The sequence below is a fragment of the Acipenser ruthenus genome, chromosome 21, assembly GCF_902713425.1.
Source record: "Acipenser ruthenus chromosome 21, fAciRut3.2 maternal haplotype, whole genome shotgun sequence".
Classification (NCBI taxonomy): Eukaryota; Metazoa; Chordata; class Actinopteri; order Acipenseriformes; family Acipenseridae; genus Acipenser; species Acipenser ruthenus.
The window spans coordinates 26,640,367-26,666,179 of NC_081209.1; the positions used below are offsets into that span (position 1 = coordinate 26,640,367).

Here is a 25,813-nt window from a genome sequence, read left to right on the forward strand (position 1 = left end):
TTCTGAACATGGCAAACAGAACTGGTTTTGTTTTATAAGGAGTGAGCTTCATGTACTGTAGCCTCATGGTTTCTTTAAAACTGAATATCTGTGGTGTTCATCATATGGAAAAAACCACTCCAAAGGGAAGTCATTATTAAACGGAAAAACATCCTGTTATTTATGAGAGCTCAGGTGTAAAAAGCAGCCTACAAGTTTGTGTACTTGGTGGTGTTGCCAGGGGGACATGTTCACATGAAACACTAAAACCTGAAGTGTTTGTTTTTGACTTTTTTTGGCTTCCTAATAGAGGGGAGCTTTTGAATTGCATTACACACATAACCACCGCATTGCCAAGAAGAGAACAGTATGTGTGTTTAATGTATAATCCTTAATGTATCACCAATCAAATGTCAAAGCGATTAGCATAAGTGACCATCAGATTGGAAGATGAGGTGTTTAGTTCCAGACTGGGAATAGAAGTAGCAGAGTATCTGAGCTCTTTTTAAAGCAGTTCAGAATGAAGACATTATTGAGTCTCCTGACAGTAATTCATGGTTGTAGAGTAAAAGTTACCTTGATGTATTTTTTATAAACACACACACATACAACACAGGAATAATATTGCCATCTTTCAGCAATGGATGAGCATGGAGACTGAGCTATCGGTCCCACCCAAAACAGGTCTTCCCTGCAGAGAAGGTCTGACAACAGGACTCCTGTAGAAGAATACTTATGAACCTCTGCAACAGCAATGCAGTAGAAATGCTTTTTTCCCCCTGCTCCCCACACAAAAAATTATTTGTAGCAACAGCCAGTTTTGATAGAAAGCGACATTTCTCATGGAACCAAATCCTCAAATAGCTGATTCAGTCCAGCCATGGCAATCATTCTTCACGACAAGGGGTTTAAACAAGGAGAGAAATCATCCTGAACGTTTAGAAAATGAAAAGTCCAGCTGCAAGCTGCAAATTTTATGATACTTCACAGCACAATTTACTGCTTTAAAGAAACATTCATTAAAACACAACTCACTCAAGAACTTGCCAAGAAGGTCAATAATATTTCCTTCTTTAAAAACCTGACATGCCACCAGCTTTCTAGCAGGTTAATTGAAGATTTTTAACATTCTTAATTTACAAGATGAAGGAAGGTCTCCAGTATCACTTAACACTGATGAACTTTAACACATATCCACAGTGGTAACTGGAATCAGTAGACTTTTTACATACAGCTGGGCAACGCATGAACACTTGCCATTAACAGTATCACAGAAAGCATTACTATGCAAGGGGCAAGAAGATACATAAATAAGGATAAGTTAATAACATAATTCAAAGAATGGGAAAGACGAATGAGGCTAGCAGAATACTTTTATAATGAAACACACACAGAATCAGAATGTGTGCGTGAACATGGAATACAAATGAAAAGAAAGCATCGTTGGACTCCTCCAGAGGGAAGAAACACATGGTTAGACATGTATATTGAAGCAGTTAGAAATGAAATGAAACTAAATGTAACTACGAATGAAGAAGAAGCGCTAAAGGCATTGATAGAGGATGATAAGATGATTATAAGACCAGCAGATAAAGGCTCTGGGTGGTAGTAATGTTCAAAATCATTTTGGTGGATATATAAAAAACAATACTTATGTTTGCACTTACTTTTTTTTAACCCAAATGATTAATTCTTTCCCTTGTTAGGTTATTATTATTATTATTATTGAAGGCTGTTTCACCATCCACTGGTGAGTCCAAAATAGCTTGTCTATAGATGTATAAACCACCATGGACTTGTCCAAACAGCCTTTCAGTTTGACATTTTCTGTTTCAAGGTGTCATTATAAATATTTTCCAATACAGTATAAAGTGCAACACTGTCACACACACACTCTGATCATTAACTGATCTGAACTGAATAGAACATATGCAGATGCAATTCATCAATTTTCTTTATTAAGAATATTACAATAAGTTTGCTAAATTTTAGCTTTATACTATTTTACATCAACCAGACATACCGTAAATTTACTGCGGTTATTTACTGTATTTTTATTGTTCCAGTGCACTATTCATTATAAAGTATGAAAAAAATACTCAAGACAATCTTTGTGGTTGTAGCTGAGGCACTTGTTCACATGCATTTTAGAATACATTAATAAGAATCTAATCAAACTAGGGGCATTAACGTAACCAGACAAACAAGTAGAGGGTTTGCACCACACTTAGCTAAACCACTGTGAAAATGCAATCTCTGCCTTAGAAGGTGAGTCTTTACAGTAGTACGGCAAGTCGATTGTGTGGTGATGTGCCTCGATCCGAGCAGTAATATTAAAAAAGGACACTTTTCCTTTGTTAGCACATAAAATAGCAAGTGAAAACCTATGTCTACACTTTCTGTATTTAGTTTAGTTCAGTAAACATACTGTTCCAGAACCCCTCAGTAAATTATACTGTTAGTTCCAATAATTAGAAAAAAATGTATACAAATTAGATTTCCCTACGCTTTAGTAAATATGAATGGCTTTTTAACATGTCTATTATTGAAATAAGACCCTGGCGGAGAACACGTTTATCTCAATGCTTAATGTATGAAATGTTTAACTGTTTAAATGCCAGCACAAGCAGCCATACCTACTGACAGACACCAATGATGGCTTTCTTAGTGCGCGATTGTCTGTCCACAGTGAAGTCTCGGCAACAGGGAAGCTCTGATTGGTTGACAGGTGTGTTGAGCCCGGCGTGTTAGGAGGTGGTAGCCTCCCTTTCCCCAAGTTTTATTAAAAGGTTCAAGCACAGTTTTTATTCTATTGAAGGAATTTCTTGGTTGATGTGAGGAATTTTGTGGCACATTTCCTCATAAAAAAAACAAAAAACAAAGCCTCACTCAGTCTTTTCCAACAGCAGCATGCTACAGCGTTCCACGTTTCAGTAAAGAAATCCCCAATGGAACCGTTTCCATGGTGATGTCTCAGCCGCTCTAATCATCCAGGTACTGCTCCTCCCACGTGGAGGTCGGGATGGCACGGTAGGGGTCCATGATGACTTTGGCACAGCGGATGATCATGGCAATCAGGAACAGGCAGAGAAAGACCAGTCCTGCTAAAGTGAATCCTTTGTCCACATCGACAAAGGCGGGCTCTGGTGTGGTGTCCTCCATCGCTTTGCTCTGTCTTCATTGGTCTTATTAGCTGCCACTGTTACCATCCTGCTGATAAATCTAAGAGACAAAGGTTGAGATGCAGTATGATAAAAGCTGATAATACACAGCATGCAGCCGACACTCTACATCAGCAACATCTTCCTTCCATCCAAAACAACAACATACCTCCTTCAAAGTGAGGCTGTGAGAAGTGTAATGGGGTCTATTTTAATGATCTAAAACTTGGTGGATCTAAATATCATCTGCCCTAAAACTCTCTGACCTGATATTCCACAGACCATTTTTAATTATTATTATTTTTTTATTAAGTGATGTTATTAAGGGGCATAATCAATCCACCCTGTAGGAAAACCCTCCTGGGATTAACAGAGAGGCAGTGTTATTTAGATTTGCAGATATGGTAATAATTAGTGATTTATTTTGTTCCAATTCTAGAACACACAGTTGCAGATTCCTAGAACACAGTTTTTTTTTTTTATTATTATTGCAAAGGAGTGCCTGGGTGACTCTTAATAATCTCTATGTACTGTAGATTCTAGGGATAGAATTTTCTGACGTGTGTTTCTAAAGCTTATTTTCTAAAGCTTTTCTGGAAGGTCTACTTTTCCCACCTTTAATTTCATCTTCAAAACTTTAAATGCTTATTTCTGCACAGTCAGGTGTGATTTAATGCATCTTCCGTTACAGGTTCATGCAACAGTAATAATGAAATGTCAGCTTTTCGTTCAGTTTCACGGTGCCTGCAAATTTAAAAAATCCTGTGCAATTTGCTCTCTAATCTAACAGAGTTGCTGGTCCACCAGTTATTAGCTACCAGAAAGCAGTAGGAGCTATTGAGTGGTCTTTCCAAACTGAAGTATAACGTGTATACACCCAAATAATGAAAAGTGTTCTACCAACGAAAAGGGAATTACAGAGCTAATAAGATTCATTTTAAATAAGATATGCTCATAAGAACAGGTTGAAGTACACAAAGAGTTAGGAGGTCTTCAAGAAAGCTGGAGGCAGAAGTCACCCAGGACAGAGAGGAGGAGATTGTGTCCTAGAGGGAGATGTCTTAATAATTCATTATGAATGAATGGCAAATTAAATGTATAACACCTGATCTTAAAAAAAATAAGAAAGATCAAATAGTCTGCCAAAACAGTTTTTTTTATCTTCTAATAAATATGAAATGGTTTGTAGATATCCTATTTGTACCTGTTTAAGAGATGTTTCCAGTATATTGTCTATCTGGCTGCGTAAGCAATTACGCTCTCCCACTAAGTATCCCCTGCAGGTTCGGAATTTAAATCTTTTTTTTATATGTGTCAATGTGAATAAATGTCAACTGAAAGGATGTTTTAGAGAAGGTGTTTTAAACTCCTCAATATAGTTTTCCTCATTTTCATTAAAAACAAACAAAACAAACAAACAGAGCATGTTAATAAAGCTGGCTTCTCTAACATCTGCATAAGCTGTGATCTCTCAGAAAGAGTGTCCAACATACTGGACCTTGTAAGCAGTAAGCCCAATAAAGCAGCCTTGTACATCCCTAAATTACATTAGCTGATGTATTGCGATGCCAAGCAGCAGAGTGGTGGCATTGCTTAGCTGCCACTCTTGCTCTCTATCTAATCGTTATTGTTTCAGACACTCTGTGGTTCCAGCCAGCACTCTGCTGCATCCTGGTACTTTAAAAACAATCAGCGTCACCTGGGCTGAAAACAATGTTGTTCTTCGCAGGCTCTGTAATTAAGACACATGTGCTGAAACAGCATTGCCACTTTTAAAACTGAACAAAAGAAAAAATGCCAGGCATGAAAATTTTTCTAAAGACCTTCGTCTGTTGCAGATGAAATGTGACACAATGGCAAGAGAATTGAGAATGGTTTTTACAATGTAATCAAACTTAAAATGTCAGGGTCTATGTAAAATAACTATATCAAATATGGTATTTTACTTATATAGCCTACTCGTTTATACCGTGCATTACCCAGCAAGCAAAATTTATTTTAAAAACAGAACCACAATGGCTCACTTGAAAAGCAATCATACACACTGAGCAGTGGAGCATTGGGGCGACAGTAACAGCACTGCATACCGATCTGGTCTTTTTTCTTAGCTCTCCAGCTTTAGTAGGCTTTTCCCCCAGATCACTTTCCCTAGCAAAGTCTAAATCTGCAACAGAAATTCCACTTAGGCATTGGAATGGGCGTTCCGTTTCACGAGCACCCCCTCACTCTTCAAACAGGAGGTGCTATAGGGAGTCAGGAAGCACTGGTGAAACATAATGATTGCAGAAAGCTGCAAAGGATATAAACAGGTAAGAAAAGGTGCACAGTAGAAAGCAGGTGGTTTAATAGATGAAATATTAAGTTTTAGTACAGTAAGTATAATAAAATCAAATACTATACAAAAACAAACACACAAAACAACCAGTTAGAAAATTATTTTACTATATATATATATATATATATATATATATATATATATATATATATACTAATAAAAACCCTATCAAAGCTGTTATTGAGCTTATTATGACTGAGCCTACTATGCTGTACTGTCGTAATAAAGAACAAAACAACCCACTTGCAGCGTGCCAGGAACAGCAGATCATCAGATTAGGACCAGTACATTTTATTAGCTAAATTAATTTGACTAGGTAAGAGGCCATGAGATCAAGGTCTTGTTTCGCAGTCACTCAGAGCAGTAAAATTATCCTTCCATGTTAATTAGGGCTTTGAAAAGTTTATTACCCGATCATGCAGTTTGGAGAGTGCCAGGGCGCCAGGGGAGTAAGGAGAGGATATTAAAATATTACACTGCTGCCTCATAATAAAGGATTCCCCCAGGGCTGAGATGACAGCCAAGCCAATGTCATTATCCCTGTTACCAGGAATCTAGATGTGTACTTTGAGAGGAGCACACAAGATAACACAATCTCTGGGTTCAAACAAAGCCCACAATCCACTTGACATTGAATCTCGGTTTCAGACACCCTTCAGTTTCACTCAACGGCGATGAAAGAAAGTCCACTGAAAGCATGACTGCATGACCAACCACACCAAGCGAGCTTATTCTTCTTACACAGAGTGCTAACTAAGGATGTTTGGAAAGACTTCTAATTGAAATGGTTTGTCAGTGAATTTTATTTCTTTTACTGTAGCATTGCATTACTGGGCCCTATTCACAAAGTTATACCTTCACTATTTAAAGACTCTTTTTGTGAATGTTCTCTAAATTTAGAATTCTGATATTGAAGAATACTCTTCCTCTTTAGTGGAGAAATGCTTAAGGAATACCAAAAGGGGCTATACAAAAAAGAACTGTTTAAATACAAAAGTGAGTTCAGATTTATGAATGCTGTTTTTATTTCTCTGTTTGTTTGTTTGTTTGTTTATTAGCTTACCCATATTGAAAGAGACTGAACTACTACAGCACAAACCTAAATAAGAGAGAAACACTTTTGTCATGCATCTGGTGTTAAATAATCAGGGAGCTTGTACTTTACTTGCGTCAGAATTTTGGTATTACCTTACATCACACTAATAAGCAATTTCCTCTTCTCCAAGCCCATCTTTCTTGTTCTGCTCATCCCCCGTTCTCGGGAACTGTAACCTTGGCAACGCCATTAGCAATTTAATAGGACACTACGATCGGTCAACCGAAAGCTTGAATAGGATGCCTTTTATCTTTGAATCAGAATGAAAACAATTTGTTCTTCCTTCAGAGTGTTTGATGGCTGGTGGGTAGTGTACAGTGTCTGCTGATGGGGTTAAACCCCTACACACAAAGGGATACCAGGCAATCAAAAAGCAAAGTCTCTACACAGGGCAATAATGATGAATCTATATCAGACGAAATAATCAATACATCAATACTGTGTACATATAGAGTACTTGTAAAAACTACCAAGAAGTCAAAACCATTTAACAAAATATCTACATAGTGTTTTACCCAGGTGCATAGTTTAATACAATAAGCAACTCAACGTTATATCAAAATATCATAGAATGCTGCACTCTTAATTGGTTTCTTATTCTAATAAATGCTTATTATAATTTAAGCTCTAGTAAATTATAATAATTATAATTTTACTGTAGGTTACATAGATTCATCTTACCTGAGTGACCTGTGTATTTAATATAAGTTAATATGTGCTATCTCTGTAAGTGCTGTAAGCAGTGAAGGAACTCATGTATGATTGTGCACCATTTAAAAGACATACCCATTCTCATCTGGTGCTCAGTACTGGCTCCGTGTGACAGTTTGGTACAATACAAAGTCCCTGCAGCCTGTTGAACAGTAGTGTTATTTGGATCCAGCAACAGCTGTTAATTGGCTCAAGCCCTAAACCTTTTCACAGCTGAACTTTACAAAATGCCCCACGTTTAAAATAACCTTTCCCATGCTCTCCGTTCATTCCAGCTTTGTGCATGGAAAGTGAACATCATAAGTAAAAAAATAAAAAATAGACTTGAAAACTGGACCTACGCAGTTTTAGAAAAACTGTATTTTAGTACTTTAAACTAAAGCAAGAATTTTCACCAGTGACATCACTAGGTACTGCATACTGTGGTAAACGCATAGTAAAGTGTTGTAAAGCTTTGTAAAAGTCTGTTAAAAAAGCATGGAAAAATTTATATGTTTGATAAAAGACTATAAAACATAGTAAAGACATCGTGTAAGTGTGGTATTAGCATGGTAAACTGCAAAATTACCATTTAAGTTTATTCTGGCCATTGCCTTGGATAACACCGCATTGTCTCCCTCTTTCTGCAAGCTTAAAATAACTTCTGCTATAATGGCTGAAATGTATGAACATGGTATTCAAACTTAGATGTAAATGCCTCTAAATAGTAACTTGGTATGGTTAAGAGTTATCTAATGTACTCTTCTTGTTTAGATTTACTTTGTTCCAAGTGTTTTTTCTTATTGCTGGATTTCTTTCCTCTGCTAGGGACAGTGTGCCCGGGGGGCAGGTTGATGGTTACACTCTGGTGTGCCGGAGGTACTCAGAGGTTGCTCATGATTCTATATTGCTCATTGCTATTTAGCTGAATGCATGACCGCCAAGTAGGAATTCAGGAATGTATGCTAATTCCAAGGAGTGCTAATTAAAATGATGGATACTTTTTGGATTGAACTGTTTCCAGTAAAACCTCCAGCCAAAAATATGGCTGTGGAAACTCCAAGTGACTGAAAATGAATTACGGAAATTATCTGTAGATTCTTGCCAATGATCATTAGTGAAGAGGAAACCTGGAATATATGATACTGTAAATGTACTGGATATCCAATTTCAGGACTGAAGTGAACAAGGAGATTTGACCCACATTCTGAGGCTGGACACTAACCTGCCATTACAGATGAATGGATTTTCAGAAGTAAGCAATATGAGATTTTACTCTACTCCTGTCTTCATCAAGGGGAGACTGTTGAGAAAAGACTTTTTTTTAAGCTCTAAATTTTGCTGATGTCTTGCTGATGTAAGAAAATAATCTGCAGATTGTCAGTTGTTTATGCTTTACACCATTTTGTAGTGCTATCACTTGGGAAATTGAAATTTCACAACAACTTATGATATTCAAAAGCACAGTACAGCCCCTCAAGTTATCAAACACCCACCTTCTTCATGCTCTTACACAATGAATAAAACCAGTTTAAATTTGTCACAAGAGTATACTCATGTCAATTATATAATTTAAACAGGACTGGTGTTTTATATATTTTTACAGACAGAAATAAACCTTAGAGATTCACAAGCACTGTTTGATGTCTTACTTGGTAGATCAATTAAATGATATGCCAAACTGCAAATTACAAATAAATAGAGGAATGCTAACTTTAAACTGAGTCTGTTTGGAACTTGCATGGGAAGCAATAAGGTCACAGTCTGGTAGGCAGCCATGGACAAGGTGTTACAGTGAGAAAGTCAATTGGCTGATGACTTGAGGCTGTTAGCTGTCTGGAGAGTGAGATCATCAATTTAAAACACACAGCCCCTGCAGAGCACAAAACAAATTAAAGAGGGCTGAGGAGCTGCTGCTGCTGCTGCTGGCCTGACGTGGGCTATTTTTGGTAAAAACAGCTACAGCTCCATAAATGTAATTCTTACCCTGCCAAGACAACTCCTAATTACAGTTCGAAGGTCAGGTTAGCCCGCTTCAGCGCAAGTGGAAGCCACTTTGCAGGTTAAACTTTCTGTTTATTGGAGTTCTCCGATGTGCTCACGGCTCCTGTAGGGGATTCCTTAATGTCTTGGAAGTCACAAGAATGTTGTTAAAATGGAGCGCTGCAGCCAAGTGCACTGACCTCACATATTACGATGCACTGTGTCAAAAATGATGATAACACTATTCATTTTCTATTTCAGAGTGATTTAAAATCATATAACTCAACAGCTCTTTTTTTTTTAAATATCTGCAGATCATATGCATTTGGGGTTTATTTTAAGACTGTGTAAAACTTTTTAAAATAATCATCACCGCACAGTATGGTACAGAGCATATACATGTCACAAGCGTAGATGTCTAGAATAATAACTGTGAGGCTTTGCATATAACTAAGTGAACTAGCCTGCAGTTTGGTCTGTTATCTCCCCCTGCCATTGTATGCACCCCTTCTTCTGTGTACTGTGTCCAGATCCCATATTTACTGCCAGTGCAGTTTCACATTTTGAGATTTCTGATGAGTGCCCCAGCGTTTTTAGGCTCAGCAGTGATTGCAGTGAGGCGTGATACTAACCCCAGCCATATATGTAATTCAATATGCTAACGTAACATTATTCAGCAGGTTTCATTCAACTTTATGAAGCAAAATTAGTTACTATAGGGTGATGCAAAACTTTTGGCCATAGCTGTAAGAGTCCCTCTTTTAGCCCATCTAGTACAATTCACTATACGATCTTGGGGTGTGTCCACTTTCCAACTTGGGGAACTGCACTTGTTAACGTCACAGCTAAGGAAAGTCACCAAAAAACGTTATCAACCTTACTATACTTTCAAATAGAAAAAGAACTCCCACTGTAACAAGGGTCCATCATTTCTACACGAGTAACAAAAATAATGCATAAGAATGGTTGCCTCTGATGGAAAGTGGTAAAAAGCGTGCCGTTGATCCGAGCTGGCTGAGGGGAGTGAGCCTGGGGCTACTACAACACTGCTCTGGAGTCCCTATTGAGGATTGGCAGTGCTGACGTGATGGAGTGGAGGACCTTGAAGAGGTGGACAACACAACGGCCAGGCTAACGCATCAATAAAAGAGAAAAACATGTGATTTCACAAGTGACGTGTCTCTCATTTGCATTGGAGGGGAGGCTATTTCTATTTTGTTTGTCAAAGGTCACCACATCTGCCCACAGGTAATAGAGCTCATAAGCTATAGTGTGATTAAGCTTCGACCCGCAGTTGGAATGGCTGAAACGCTGGAATGGCTGAAACCGCTATAAAATTTAAGAGCTCTCTCATAAAATGTACAATGCTTTTACCATGCATATACAGTACCTTGTGTTCACCATTGTAAACCATGTTTTTTACAATGCTTTACCATGCAAATCTGTGATCAACTCTGCTTGCATGTGATCTCACTATGCTTTTATTTACTTTTAGGGTTAAGGTTAAGAATAATTACCAATGCGTTCAACTGCAATATCCATTCCATACAATAAAATATATAAAGGGGACCCATTGTGATTCTTATGTCTCCTATGAAACAGAATCTGATACTCTCTATACCGTATACTAAATAGTGTTAATACCAAGTTTCATGACAGCTGGATAAGCGGCTCACCAGATATATGCATAGATTGTGAAGTGTGACATACATACATGCGCAGCGAGGGATCATAAACAAGCAAACACATCCTATCTATATAATTCAACCATGCTCGATATTTATGGCACAGTTCATTCTCTTTCATCTTTTAACTTTTGTCACCCTTAGAAACTGCTGCAACAAACTAGAGCCAGAGAGAGAGAGAGACTCGCCCTTCGCAGAAGCAGCTGTTCAAAGATGCATAGCGGCAAAGTGACATCAGCACCCATTATCATTCGCAGATATTTATACAGAACCCATGTTTGGGGTGGCTTTCTAGAGCAAATAGAACAAAAGGTAAAAAGGGGAGGGGCTATGGGGGGTTGCCATGGATTAAATAAATTTTATGGAAAATTACGCTACTGCAAACACACTCACAACAACAAGCTTTTGAAAAATGAGTATCAATACCTTACTGGCAAGTATAAGGTAGAACTGTCTATAGAAAGTTATATTTTTAAGTCCTATCTTCCTACTATCCAAATGGCAACTGTTGTTATTGAATATGCAATGAATTACTGAATGTAAATCACTACAGAGGTCTTCTGAGAGAAAACCATTAACCTCTTTCCTGCCACAGCTGATTTATTACCAACACCAACAGGATTTATTTGGGGTCTCATCCCAAATGAGAACATGTTATTTATTATAACTTTGTCTGATCAGGGCTAAAGGTCACCAATGCTATTTTCTCTTCAAGGTTACCAGTGGTTTTATACATTGCTCCGGCCTGTTCAAAAAATAGGGAAACCTCTGTCAGGAGAAATAACAAAAAAAACTCAACTGTAGTAAAAATGATCTAGCACATCTAATCTAATTCAAACCCTTTTAGGAACTTCCTATTTTGCAATCATCATTTATTCTGCAAAGTGTCTTACTTGCAGTAAGTTACTGCGATAACATTAAACATAAACACTGGCAGAAGAATTAAGTCACTTGCGACAAAACAGCTATTCATTTTTTTAACGCAACCAAAATAACCTGCATAAAACAGCACAAAATGTTATTTTCCATTAATATAAATCAGAATGACTTTAATGTATGCTAACATTTGGATCAATAATTCACATACAATATGCATTTATTTATTTAATATTTACTTTAGTAAAAACAGTCTCTGCTGCTCTACAGGTATTTCAATAAAAGTGTCTTACCCAGGTAGCTTAGAAAGGGAGGCTAAAGACTCCAAACTGTTTGCAGCTGGTTGAATGATAATGCTCCATTTAAACTAATTAAAGGGTGATTATGACACAATGTACCTCCCAGTCTCTTGAGTTCCCTGTGTAGTATTAGCCTTCCATTCACACTCTCAACAACTTCACACTTTAAGGCTGGCCCAGATTAATTTAAAATCTGATTAGACTTGCTGATAAGTAACTTGGTAGACTCCCATTCCCAGAAAATAGGACACTTATGCTTATTTCTGTTAGCTTTGGTGAAGCTGTTACTTTTAGAGCATATCAACCAAAAAGGTCCAAAAGTCCTGTATCATTAACTTCGGATGCTGGAAACCATTCCAGCATCCAGTCTGCACCATCTTCAATTTACAACACATCTCCAGTGTTATGCCAGACCGCTATGGGAACCACCACATATAACTGAATAACTGCTTATGAATGTGATATTCTTTCTACACCACACTGAAATCTCCTGTCAATACATTTAAAACAACATACATCAACAAATACACTTTTATTCACATGTACTGTATTAATGGTTTGATAATATACAGGTAAAATTCTTAAAAGACTAGATTAATTACATTAATGCAAGTACTTCTACTGTTTTACACTAGTAAAGTTGGAGCATAATTAGGATAACTCCTCTAAGTCTCACACGCTAGGCAACTGCATCCCTACTAATCTTCAGCAGCTAATTGTTGCTTACGCTAATTCCTCTCTCACACTACGTTACTCAGCATGCCTTTTACACAGGTTTCAAAATATGCCTGCAAGACTCTTTAAAGCCTTTTTGAGAGAATGATTAAGACTTAAGGAATACAAAAAAACTCCTTGTATTTGAAAACCTGCACACAAGCCACTTCACAATTTAAAGACAATAAACAGCCCATCACAAGACATACTTGAAATTCTACAGTGATATAGAAAATGTAAACAAAAACCCAAGCAACCTATTTGGTATTAATTCCACACAGGACCAGCAGGCATCACTGGACCCCTGCAACACAAAACAGATGAAAGAAACACCTGCTTAAATCCAGCTGGACTTCTATTCCGTTTTTCTCCGTTTACAGGCCAGCAAAATAAAGTCATTCTGCATTCTGCTGCTAGGAAAGGTAAAAAAAAAAAAAAAAAAAAAAAGCCAACCTGCCTTTCTGTCTTCACATCCTGTTCTGTTGAGACTATTACTGTTTCCAAGGTAAGCTTCAGACAACAGAGCCTGCTGCTGCATTATCACATAGTCACTTACTGCAATGCCTTCTCAGCTTAGCCAAAGTGTCAGTTCCCTTAAACCCCACATGGTTCTGTCAGCTGGAGGGCTCCATTCAGCACTGTTCAGCACTGCCTCTGTGTATCTCTGACTGCAGCTAGCCCTGTATCAGGCTTCTGTCCTCTCTGGCTGCAGTGATCGCTGGCTGCCTGCTGAACCTGTGCATGGTATCTCACTGTGTCTGCTAAGTAAGCATTCCTCTGGGCTCCCCTCATGAAATAATGGAGGCGGAATTTCCAGATCAGTCAGATAGTAATAGGTCTCCTTTCTTCTCAATGTAGCGCTGTCATAGGCAGCAGAGTAGCTCCTGGCGGCTGGAACCCCAGTGCCTGCCTCACGCTGACTGTTCTGGTGATCCATGTAGACAGGGAGCATGGGCTTGTGTTGGGATTGTCTTTTGAAGTGTTGCAAAGCACTGCCTGACAGCCTGGCATGCCATGCAGAGTTTGCAGTTGTTGCACTTCTGTATGGGGCTTCGGTAGATCCCTGTGGTCCAGCTGCATTCTATTAAAACAAATAGCTTGTTGTGTATTCTGAAAAAGCCAATATAAATTATTAGCTATGTTAACATCTTAATAGTTTAACATGACTGACCATCGACACACGAGATATACACCCGTTAACGCAGCAGTCTAAAAGAAAATTGTTGATGGGCTGGTTCTTGGTTGTACAACATTGAAAAAACAATTTTGAATATAGTACCGCCAAACACTGAAAGATAACTACCCCTAATCAATATCCAATTTCCTTCTGTCTTTTTGAGACCTTAAGTCAAGTCATTCATTTAAATTAACTCCTGTAACTCAGATGTGTGCTTGTTTAGCCTTCACTGGGTGGAATAAATATAAATATTTATTACCGTATTTCATTAAATAAATATCTTGTTTTTAAACAAAACAAAAAAAAAAACATTTGTAACAATTAATATCCCTATCTTAAAATTGTTCTGTTAAATATTCGAACCACCGTGTGAAAAAAACTGATTTCTGAAAACTAAAACAACTACCTTAAACAGTATAGCAACAACATACACCGACAGAGAACGTACTGAAGAGCACAGATTTATGAAAATATATAGCCAGGTTCCTCCGTAAACACTGGAAAAGAGATTAGGTGTATGGCTTAGAAAACAAAATGACCACTTGGAGAACAGCTAACTCCCCCCCCCCCCCCCAATCATCATTCTCAATAGCTGATGATTAAGAGGAGCTAGGTGCTTCACATCTTTGACCAGCCACTGGAGCCCTTAATAAATCAAAGGCAAGATAAATGAGGCAGGGTTAGAGGTAAGGTGACCTGGAACAGGGTAACCATATTGTGTGTTACGTTGTGTTCTGTGTCTCAGTCAGTTTTCGGAATCATACATGTTTTAATCTGGCCTATACACAAACAGGGAATCTGATTGAAAAGGATGAAGAGCAGTTATCTATGCCCTTGACTGCCTATAACAAGAAGCTGCTGCCTGCAGCCTGATTAATCTGTCTCAAAACAAGGGACAGGCTTGGCTCACTGTTATCTAATCAACCTTTACTTTTTATTTTACATAATAGTTCCTTTGCATTTCAAATACTGGGTAGATATGGTTTATATAGCATACTGTATACTGTGCAGTAAAACATAAAGGATTTAGTATGATTTAAAAAAAAAAAGATTCGTAATGTAATTACTATAGATTCACAATAACATACTCTAGCTTTACTGCTGTATATAAGTCATACTCCACAAAACCAGGCATTTCCATTAGAAAAAAAAAAAAAAACATTTATCAGAACGCTTACAATTAAATGAAGGATTTTCTAGGGGCTGCTACCCGACTACAGTATATAGCATTTTTTATCGAAATATTTTTGACCCGTGGTCTCACCCTTGGCAGCAGAAGGGTGACAAGGAGACAGGAAGGCTGCCCGGCCATTCTCCCCTGGATTGATTCCAGCTGGAAACAGTGGAGGGGAAGGGGGCTGATCAGCAACAGGAGAAACAGATAGCGTAATTAGAGTCTTATTTATCGTTCGGACAACTGATGACAATAGTCGAATTGATTAAACCAACAACACAAACAGAACACCAAAGTTTCCAAAATGCTTGACAGACCATACAATGATTTCCCAATTAAACTCCTTATTCAGTTCAACTCTATTATGAATTACTTACTTACTGTATTTACATGTTCTTTTGAAATTTGAAAGGTTTACAAATATTTCATTTAAATGTGTGGGCACAGGACAGATTTATTTGAGAATCCCCTAAAATGTTTTAATAACAGTAAAAGGAAAGACCATTAACGGGAAAATGTACAGCCAAACTGTCCAGCTATCTTGTGTTACATCAATGTAACATTCTAATGTACATTATAGCACTATTTGAAATAGTCTAACTACACTTTCTAAATCTGAGGTTTCAAGAGGAAATGAATGGCCATAGGCAATAAAATGAAAATTAAAATAAGCACTGCTTGCTCAAGTTTCTTTTTATTGTCAAATACATACATTTGCAGCAAAAGTGAATTGGTTTCTATTGATTAAATATGACATTTGAGAGGCTAGAATAGGATTACTGATTACTCAGACTCTCCTTCCAAGGACAGAGAAAAAGCCTTTAAAAATTATTCAGAACTTCTGCAGTACAGTCATATACGACATCTAATTAAAACTTGGTAAACACAATTATTTAAAGTGCATTCTGATTATAATGTTTTATGGGCATCAGGAATTTTGATTAGTAATAAACCATGTGTAGACATTAAAGATTTATTTGCCAGAAGATGGTTTTTAGCAAACTAGGCACTTTTTTATACTATATATTATAAATAACCTGGGCTGTGTGTGTGGGGTGGTAGGGGGCGGTTATACAACTTGTGAATTAAATCATTTCTGTTTATATTAATGTAGGTGGTAAAGTTATTTTTATAAAGCACAGAGAATAGGCGAGGAGGGGTGCTTGAAGGTTGGTTACACAGAGACTTTTCAAAATATGACAATAGATGCAAAACTGGTCTGTAATCTCCTATAATCTGCTTGATTACCACAAAGCTACAATAATATCTCTACACACTACAGGGAGACATAAACAAAACCACAGGGCGGAATTTTTTTTTAAAGGAACAACCCACGTTTTAGGGATATGCAGCATGAAGTTAAATTTCATTGGGCAGTAAAAGGAAAATATTAAAGAGGTGTGATTACAGAAAGTTGTATTAATGTGGCACCTTTGCTCTGGAGATAAGCAGTATGTCCCAATGGTTTCCAATTGGAAATACTGAAAAAAAAAAAACAACAAAAAAACAGACTGAGCTGGACCAATGTGAAACCGGGGGCAATATTGTGAACAACACATAAGTCTGCCAACCTTGCATGCATTCACAGCTACAGTATATCTGATAAGATCGGTGTCCACTCCAGATTGAATAGGACTAATAGACCTCAGCTGTGATTGCATAATGACCACACACAAACTATATCACCAATAGAATACAAAGCCGATTGAGTTCTATCACTTCAGTGGTTTAACTTGTGGTGTGTTTTTTTCATATGTGTCGCTGTGTAGCCATTTTTTAAATGCAAAATAAAACATCATGCATGCGCTCTGTTATACACTCTACATCCTTATGATTTTAATCATCATCAGATTTTCTGGTAGCCGTTTGGGCATATCTTTTCTTCTTATGTTGTTGCTATTAACCAGTTCTCTGTATTTTTAATTCCTATGCTGCATGCTTAATATACAATCATCTTACTTGTACCCTCAAGAGCTCTTCATCAGCTTATGTAATCCGACCCCCAGCTCTGCACCTGGGTGCACGGCTGTGTTGCAGCAAATTGCAAAACCTTTAGCTCTGCAGTGATTCTTAATTAGTCCCGTCTGTAAGGCCTTCTTCAAGAAATACATGTTAAATATGTCAGGGTAACCCCTGGAATTAAAGAACGGTTTATGTACTACCAGTTATAGCGTATTGTAAGAAATGAACTGTGTCCTGCAATAAAAATCAAATAAAAACATTCTTCCCAGTCCCTAGACCGTGCAGACTGAAAATTATTTTATTCTTCCTATTTCTTTACAGTGAACTATATATTTTTTTTAAATCAGTTCAAATCCGCCTATAGAGATGAATGCCTTTCCTATTTGTTCACAACATAACATGTGGAATTTTAATTAGACCTTTTAACATATGTATCATTTACAACCACTTAAATGGAGTCTGCTGTACTCGTGAGATTTATTTAATATACTGTATATTGATAAAGGTACTATTCATAACCTGTTAGTCCATCTCTTTTTTTTTTTAGACTTTCGAATCTGGTGTCAGTTACAGTAAATGACTAAGTGTAATTAAACTAAATGTATTATTGTTTTGTTTTGTTTGTTTGATTTTTTTTTTTTTTGCTAAAAGAATCCTGGCCTGGATAAATTCAATCTCTCCAGCCTAATGTAATTCTAAATAAGTCTTCACTGGCCTAAACTCAGTTAAATGAGGGCAAGGCATTTGTGGAAATTAGATGTTGCATCTCAGTGAGTCTATCTGGCATAAATACCTTTCAAAACATTGAATGTGGTAATTAAACAAGAATAATGAAAGGAAAACACTGACTAACACATTTAAAGACAGGCCATAACGCAGGTACTGTGCCTCATTGATTTCTGCTACTTTACATTGGTTACCAACAGCAAGCTTCTCTCAGAAACACCACTCAGCATCTCCTTCAGTGGCTGTCTACCATGCTTTACAACTTCATACAGGAAGAGAAACGCATTGTTAGGGTGCAACTGAAGGTTAAATAAGCAGTTATTAAGTTGAACACAGCCTTCCGCTACATTTACGGAATATCATCGCAGATATGTGCTGTATATTAATAGCAATTAATACTTATTTGGGGGTAATTTTAATTAGTTCAATGTTTCCCTAACGCAAGAAACAAAACCTGATGAAGCTTTTCATTTACGCACTGCTGACCTATATTGAGTCCTATTAACAGACTGAAAATAATACTAGTGTCAAAGGGCCAGAAGACTCAAAGGGATGCTTAACTAAAATTAATCAGGGGCATTGAGACTGGAGATGTGTTAAAATGGTGTAATCCTTTAGGCTTTCGCTAGTTTTCTCCTCTTGTAGCTTACTGAAGACATTATTCGACTGTTACCCTGCCACCCAAGTTGTGTGTGTGTTTTTTTAAATGCATACCAACGTTTTGGTGTTGCTCTGAGTTTTTTTGTTAACAAAACATTGTTATTTAAATACGCTTTCAACCTGGTCTTTTCAATTTCAATAACATTTGTTAATCAAACAAAAAACAAAAAAATAACAAAAATAACACAGCTAAAACTGACCCTTTACCGACAACACTACTAGGTATATGCATACAGTCCACTAAACTGCTACACAGAAGCAATCTGGTAAACAGAGTCGTAAGTTACATAGTAATTTAGCTCTGGTGTTGCTTACAAACCGCAGTGGTCCACAGACTATCGACTATAGTTTTTTTTTCACAATTGATACTAGACACTACATTTAATGTTCTATTTTATAAACACATACTTCAAATATTATGTGTTTTGTTCTGTAACTTGAAACTGTGTTTCTTCAAAATTTGCAATACACCGGGTATAATAGCGGTCTTGATCTTTCTGTACGGGTTTATAAATAAATAAATACATAAATAAATAAATAACCCTCACAGCCTGCCTACCTCCATCTTCCTACGTTTAACTTTTATACGCGTTACCAGATAGATTTGTTTTCAGAGTAAACTTTACATTTAATTAATTCAGCTGAAGTCTCGCGGTGTTACCCTTTCAGACATCTTGCATTTTTTTCTCTGAAAGGTACCGAATTTGTCACAGAATAGCAGCTGAAATTATTTACATATCATTGTTTCTTTAAAGGTTTGCTCGGATTTGCGGTTTTTTTACACTTTCATATGGTTTCTGAGCAGCATTACTGTGCTTGTGTGCCAAAACACACCTCGGCTTGTTCCTAGGCGTCGGTATTGTGCGTCATTTTCTTTCTTCGTTTTATTTTTCCCAACCTGACGACATGGCAACTCCCGCAGCTGTGAATCCTTCGGGTGAGTACTATTTATTTCTTTATCTATTTATTTATTTATTTATTTAACTGCTCTTGAGGTAAATATGTCATACAAGTTTATTTAATTGTGAAAACAGAATAAACTTGTTTGTAAAGCATTTTTATCTGACGTCTGTCAATCACAGCATCCCAAGCACAGGGATTGTGAGTATGTAGTGTGTGCTGCTGAATAGAATAAGGTTTATTAAACGCATTGTCCTTTAATTTCCTCTGTAATTATTCAATTAAAAAAAATGCGTTGGGATTTATTTATTTTTGCATAATTTTTTGCAGCTGTATGCGGAGACGAAAGTTAATTGGAGATGCAGATTTACGAGTGCGTGGATACGTTACTGAGTAGTGTAGCCTACGTATCTCCTGGTCCTATTTGTATTTTTTTTAAATTGGATTTTGAGCAACACGAATACAAATTGCACCTAGACTGTGCGTGTTGATTTTTAGTAAGCGTAAGTTAAGCGTGCATGGATAGAATTGTTACACATTGTTTGCATGTTGATATAGCCTGTTGATTCCAAGAACAGAGATTCTGACACGGTTAACATACACAATGTAATAATAATAATAGCACGTAAAGAATCTACAACAAGCACCCCTAAACCAGTGCGGTTTTTGAAGGATCCAGTCTCATTTGTTTTATAACGTAGTAACGATGCACGGATCAACCCTGTTTACTGTGCTGTGTCTTGTGTGCACTAGTCGTAGTGAACAATGCAGACGTAAAACAAATAATGAGTTCCTGGTTGGAACACAAAACTGGAGACTACTGGAGTGAAACCGCATTATCTACTGAATCACAATTCATAATACTCAGCCTGTTTTGTTTGTGTGTGTGTATCTATCTCTATCTATCTATCTATCTATCTATCTATCTATCTATCGATATGTATGTATGTATGTATGTGTTAGTGTACATCATATCATTGTAATGTCATTTGATTGTTCCTTTTTATTAAATGGAGTACAGTACCCTGGTGTGTAGAAACATAATGTATAATAAAGCACAGTATTATAAGTGCCAGTAGCTGCGTGAAATATTGTTATTTAACTCTTGCGTATTGTAGTGTACTTACTGGATCCTTCTGTCTACAGAATATTGCAGAAGAATTTCTTTTTTTTTTTTTTTTTTTTTTTAAATGATTTCCATGGAACTGTGTAATGATGCCCCTATGTGTAAACTGTGATACTGGGCGTAACCATAATCTGTTATTCCTACCTATTTGTATGGTGTCAGTGTTCTTTATTTATTCTAATCATTATGCAGTATAATTAAAAGAGGTTTTCATTGAAGAAAACTTATTTGAATGGATGATATAAGTCAGTGTAACTAAAAACAAAATGAATTTGGGCGCACAGTTGTATCTATGGGCGGGTGCTTCCATGTTGAGCGCATTATTTTCAGAAATCTAATCTGTATCCCAATAATACAAAAAAAAAGAAACAGTTTATAGACACACAGAATACAATAGTATGGCAAACATATGTTGATATTAATATATAAGTGCTGCTTTTGTAGTATTAGTAAGTCTTGTAAGTAGCATGTACTGTGGTGTTGCATGTTTGTGGGTGGTGGAATCCTGGATTACTGCAAGTTCATTCATATTCAGTGAAACCATCTGGAACAGTTTTAAAACCTGAAAAAACTAATGTCTGAATATTGCTGGCGAATTCAGTACTTTTGTGGAAGGGGTGTGCATAATTTGATACCTTTGTTGCATACAGATTTGTTTAGTGTGCTTGAAAATGCCGAGCGAATGGGAAATGAAGCACTTCTGTTGGTGGGTTGAAAGCTGCTGAAGAACATGCTTGAGCATCTCTCTTAGAACCCCTTTTGTTGTATTGCAGAATAGTAAGCTGATTCAATTAATGATGCGTCTGCATAATAGTAGACATCTATTAACTGAAAATTTAAATACTTTAATGAACAAAAATTGGTCAGCCCCAATCAAACACATTCTTTATGCCCGGTCAAAAAAAGCCATTGCTCAGTAGTTTAGGCTGAAGCTTAATCAATTTGATTATGTTTTAAACTTTAACACTCAAGGCTTACAAGTCTAACAAAAAAATGAAATATATAATAAAGTCATCACTCATTTCACTAAACTAGAAGATGCTTGTGGCTCTAACAACTGCTGCCATAATGTTGGTACAGTTTGTGCTAAAAAGAGGAAAGGCTGATCCCTGATTTCAGGTGTTTAAGAATATCTGGTGCATCTTTTTTGACAGATAATGGAAGCATATCAGAGGTTATGTTACTCATACAATGGGCTGTATTTGGTCTAAAAATAAGACATTTCACCATTAAACATAATGTTGTCACATTCAAAATGGATCATTTTTCTCTGCAGTTATTATACGACACATTTCACAAAAATTGTGAAATCTGTGATAACTGTGAAAACAGCCTTACTCATAAATAATCCAAGCGTCTTTCTGTAAAATGGTTCCTGTGCGCTCGACATCCATCAGTAATTGTGCTGCAAATAAAATAATTAATATGCAAGGCAGGCAGCAGAGGCTGATTTATGGACCACAAGGTAAACAGATCACAGATGACATTTTCTGAGCTGAATGCAAATAGAAGTGCACTTCAATCTGTGTTGGCTGGTTTATTAAAAACATACAGATCAAAAGCGCCTTGCTCAAGACTGGTAACCGACAGATCCTGGCTAGATAAAATAATGATGAACTGGACCTCTTGAGAAAATAAGATGTGGTCTGTAATATCAGTACCGCAACTGGATACCAGTGCAACAATTCAAGGGATGTTTAAGGCTGAGAATTCGTTGTGTGTGGTGTAAATTTGAAGTCTTTTCCTGAAGTTTATGTGTAATCCAGCAATTGCTTTTGTGTCTGGTTCACGATACAGAGATGGCTTCTGATATTCCGGGCCCCGTGACGCTACCAGGAGCACCAGTGGGAGCAGGGCAGGTGAGGATGGCAGGGTCCATGCCGGGCCGTGGAGGGAAACGCCGCTCAGGAGGGTAAGGGCTCGACACAGGCTCCTTTCTGTTCCTTCATTTTCCAGCTAAAGGCCTTGAAAAGAAAATATTAGGTCCATTCCACGCTACGTAGGTTACAGTTTGGAGCCCACCCCCCTGCATGGTAATGTAGTCTGAAAACTTGGTGTAACATATATTTATAAAGTTATACAGCCAAAAGCTTCCTAAAGGACCATTTTTTTGATAAACATGTTAAAAACTCATAAGGAGTGATTTAACGTCCTTAATGTTGCTGTAACATGTGTAACGTGGAATGGGCCATTAACAGTAATATAGAATAATGTTTGGTTGAAGCCAGCAACAATCTAAAAAACAAACACAAAAAAAAAAACACTTTAAGCTTTTTGAATTGGCCCTAAAGTCAGATTGCTAACGAAATAACTCCACATCATTCGGGTCATCCTAGAGCATTTTTACATAATAGAAATACAGTATTACTGATGAATCACTCGCTGTCGGTCCATATCGTTCTCACTTCAGCTTGCTAATGCAGGTAATTAATGTGTGCAGGTGCAAGTGGTCTGCCACCCGCTAATTTAAACCCAAACAACACAGCTGCTTGTCACGACTCTCTCAGGTACGACAGGCAGAAATCACGGTCAGGTGTTTTACTTTAATAGGCTGCCCTGTGAAAATGTTTTCCTGTGAAATGTTTTGGCATATTCTTGTTTTAAATTGAATTTACAGTATGTTTTTTCCCTAGTATTACACATCTAAATCCAGTAGATCAAAACCTTTCATTTGATGGAAAATACAAATTGTGCTTAGAACAATCAGACATAATAAAGCAGGCATTCAGAATATGTATGCTTGTTAGGCTCAGAAATGACATGCTAGTGCTAAAATGTTTAATAATAATAATAAAATAATGCACTAGGGCAGCATGAAGTGCTGTTCATTGAGGGAATGATACACACTACTGTATATAGACTGGGCTCCCCTGAATGAAAGAATATCTATAACCTGAAACATGTTTAATCCTGGAGAAGCTCCTCACAGGTGTGGCTCCCTGTCTTTTTTTTGACATTAACAGGAGGACACAGATGTCAGAATCGATAGGGTCCCGTTACAGCATACCATTAAACTTTAAATAAGGAAGTTCTGTTTCTGTATTCTTTTTATCTTCAAATATATAGTGCATACATTTCCAGTCCCAGTTATAAATGTGCACACTATAAGCTAGTTTAAAATAAAATAAATACATAAATAAAACCCTGCAATTCTGATGTACCGCTACCCATAACTGTGCAATTGTTCATAAGAATGTAATATCCAATTTTACAGATGGCTTTCATGGTTAGATTTTATTTAACGAAGATTAACCCGAAGCACAAGTAGCAGATTTCTTTGGCCAATTCATTATCTATGAAGGACACTTATTATCGACTCTGCAACACTAAAAACGAATCCAATTGAGATGTTACAACAACTGCGACAGGCTGTGAAAACCTGCAAAAAGTCTGAGAATTTAGTATTGAAGTATTGAGCTGTTAAGTCCAGCTGGTGTCACAGGATGTGCGGGATACTAGTGCTAAATGCATATTCATGTGCAGCGCTATATGCATATTCATGTACAGTGTTACATGCATATTCATGTACAGTGCTAAATGCATATTCATGTACAGTGCCACATGCATATTCATGTACAGTGCTACATGCATATTCATGTACAGCGCTATATGCATATTCATGTACAGTGCTACATGCATATTCATGTACAGTGCTAAATGCATATTCATGTACAGCGCTACATGCATATTCATGTACAGTGCTAAATGCATATTCATGTACAGTGCCACATGCATATTCATGTACAATGCTACATGCATATTCATGTACAGTCCTTTACAGGTGTGCAGAAGAACATATTCTCAAGTGCTAAAGTTTAGATAAATATGGATCCTGCACAAAATGTTTTTGTTTTTAAAGATGCTTCCTGAAACAATCATCAATTTAAGTCGCTTATAATAAAAAGTGACTTGTTTAGTAGATGCCAGCTAGAATGTTTGTGCTGCCGTCTAAGGAAAGGATTGACTGGATGAAGGATGAATGTCTATTCATGCAGGTTTTTTTATGTTTTTTATAAAGATATTTAATGTACCTTTGGCTTGCATACAAAGTTCCAGAAATATCATCTGTGTGCCGAGGTCCTCAGTAGAGGCACAGCATGAGTGCAGAGTGAGTGACATGAGCAGAGGCTTGCGTGTTTGAATCCTGGTTATGTCTGGAGGTGCCAATGGAAGTAGCTTGGTTTAGTTCACACCTCCTCGTGCTACAGAGCTTGACAAGCCCAGGTGGAGATTTACTGGCTGAGTCCAAACTGCCAGAGTTCAGTAGCTTGATAACCTACTTCTGTTCCAGCATTAAGGCAACATTTTAATTGGGTGATTGGGTACAGAACACATGGGTAAAAATAAAAAAGGATTAGCTGGAAGCGATGAAGTGATGCTTAGTGTCTTGGGATGTTCTAGTTTTGTATAGTAGTTTAGTAGTGGTTAGGGCTCTGGGCTGTGGACTGGAGGGTCGTGGGTTCAATCCCTGGTGGGGGGACACTGCTGCTGTACCCTTGAGCAAGGTACTTTACCTAGATTGCTCCAGTAAAAACCCAACTGTATAAATGGGTAATTGTATGTAAAAATAATGTGATATCTTGTAACAATTGTAAGTCGCCCTGGATAAGGGCGTCTGCTAAGAAATAAATAATAATAATAAAAAAGAAGCCGGGGTAATACTTGAATCCCACACACTACATTGGAAGAGCATTATGCTCACCACCTCATTCCAAGCAGTCATTGTGATTGTCTTCGCCACACCAGGGATGTAATTAAGACTCCCATTGCATTGTCCATTCCTGGTTTTACTATACCTTTAATAACACACCTGAGGTGGTTACCTGTACACTGTGGCTAATCAAGCTCATAGTAAAACCTGACATGGATGAAACTGCAGTGCAATAGCAGTCTTCTTTCCATCTCTGCACACTATACTGTGTTTAGAAACACAAACAGGAAAACAGCTGCAGCATATATCCAGACGCTGTTCCGCTGTGTCGCTTGTAATCTGGTCTTCATCTGTTATCTTTGGCAGAATGGACTTTGAGGATGAAGATGGAGAAGGACCAAGCAAATTTTCAAGGTGAGAGAAAATGCAGTTTTCATTTTTAGAAAAAATGAAGGCATGTTTAGTTTTCAGTGACTGTAAGTCATGAATGCTAGATACATACCACATAGAAAATACCTTTCTTTGCACATTTGCACTACACATAAAATGCCTACTGAGTACTTGTAACTTGAGTGAACGCTATACCATACTTATATATAGTACAGTCCACTGTATAAGG

General features: G+C 37.3%; 2 protein-coding genes across 7 annotated transcripts in view; one reads left to right on the plus strand and one right to left on the minus strand.

The window, feature by feature from the left end:
* Positions 1 to 863: 863 nt before the first annotated feature.
* Positions 864 to 19,418, minus strand: LOC117429154 (cortexin domain-containing 1 protein-like). Of its 3 annotated transcripts, none has more exons than XM_058995339.1 (2): positions 19,352 to 19,418; positions 864 to 3,201 (listed from the first exon to the last, which is right to left on the minus strand). In XM_058995339.1, exon 2 carries the CDS (start codon positions 3,139 to 3,141, stop codon positions 2,962 to 2,964), a length of 180 nt encoding a protein of 59 aa, XP_058851322.1. In that variant the 5' UTR covers positions 3,142 to 3,201; positions 19,352 to 19,418; the 3' UTR covers positions 864 to 2,961. The 3 variants fall into 3 exon arrangements, with proteins under 3 accessions (XP_058851322.1, XP_058851323.1, XP_033904268.1); XM_058995340.1 differs by lacking the exon at positions 19,352 to 19,418 and adding an exon at positions 19,077 to 19,131; XM_034048377.3 differs by lacking the exon at positions 19,352 to 19,418 and adding an exon at positions 13,375 to 13,923.
* LOC117428167 (aryl hydrocarbon receptor nuclear translocator 2) overlaps positions 19,188 to 25,813 on the plus strand; it is a 42,109-nt gene continuing 35,483 nt past the window's right edge. For all 4 annotated transcript variants that reach the window (XM_058995335.1, XM_058995336.1, XM_058995337.1 and 1 more), the window contains exons 1-3: positions 19,188 to 19,454; positions 22,341 to 22,455; positions 25,561 to 25,608. In XM_058995335.1, the coding sequence (XP_058851318.1) occupies positions 19,424 to 19,454; positions 22,341 to 22,455; positions 25,561 to 25,608 (194 nt within the window). In that variant the 5' untranslated portion in view covers positions 19,188 to 19,423. The remainder of the gene's footprint in view (positions 19,455 to 22,340; positions 22,456 to 25,560; positions 25,609 to 25,813) is intronic.

Excerpts from the sequence above, each read along its gene's own strand:
- LOC117429154 (XM_058995339.1), bottom strand. The coding sequence starts at position 3,141 with ATGGAGGACACCACACCAGAGCCCGCCTTTGTCGATGTGGACAAAGGA.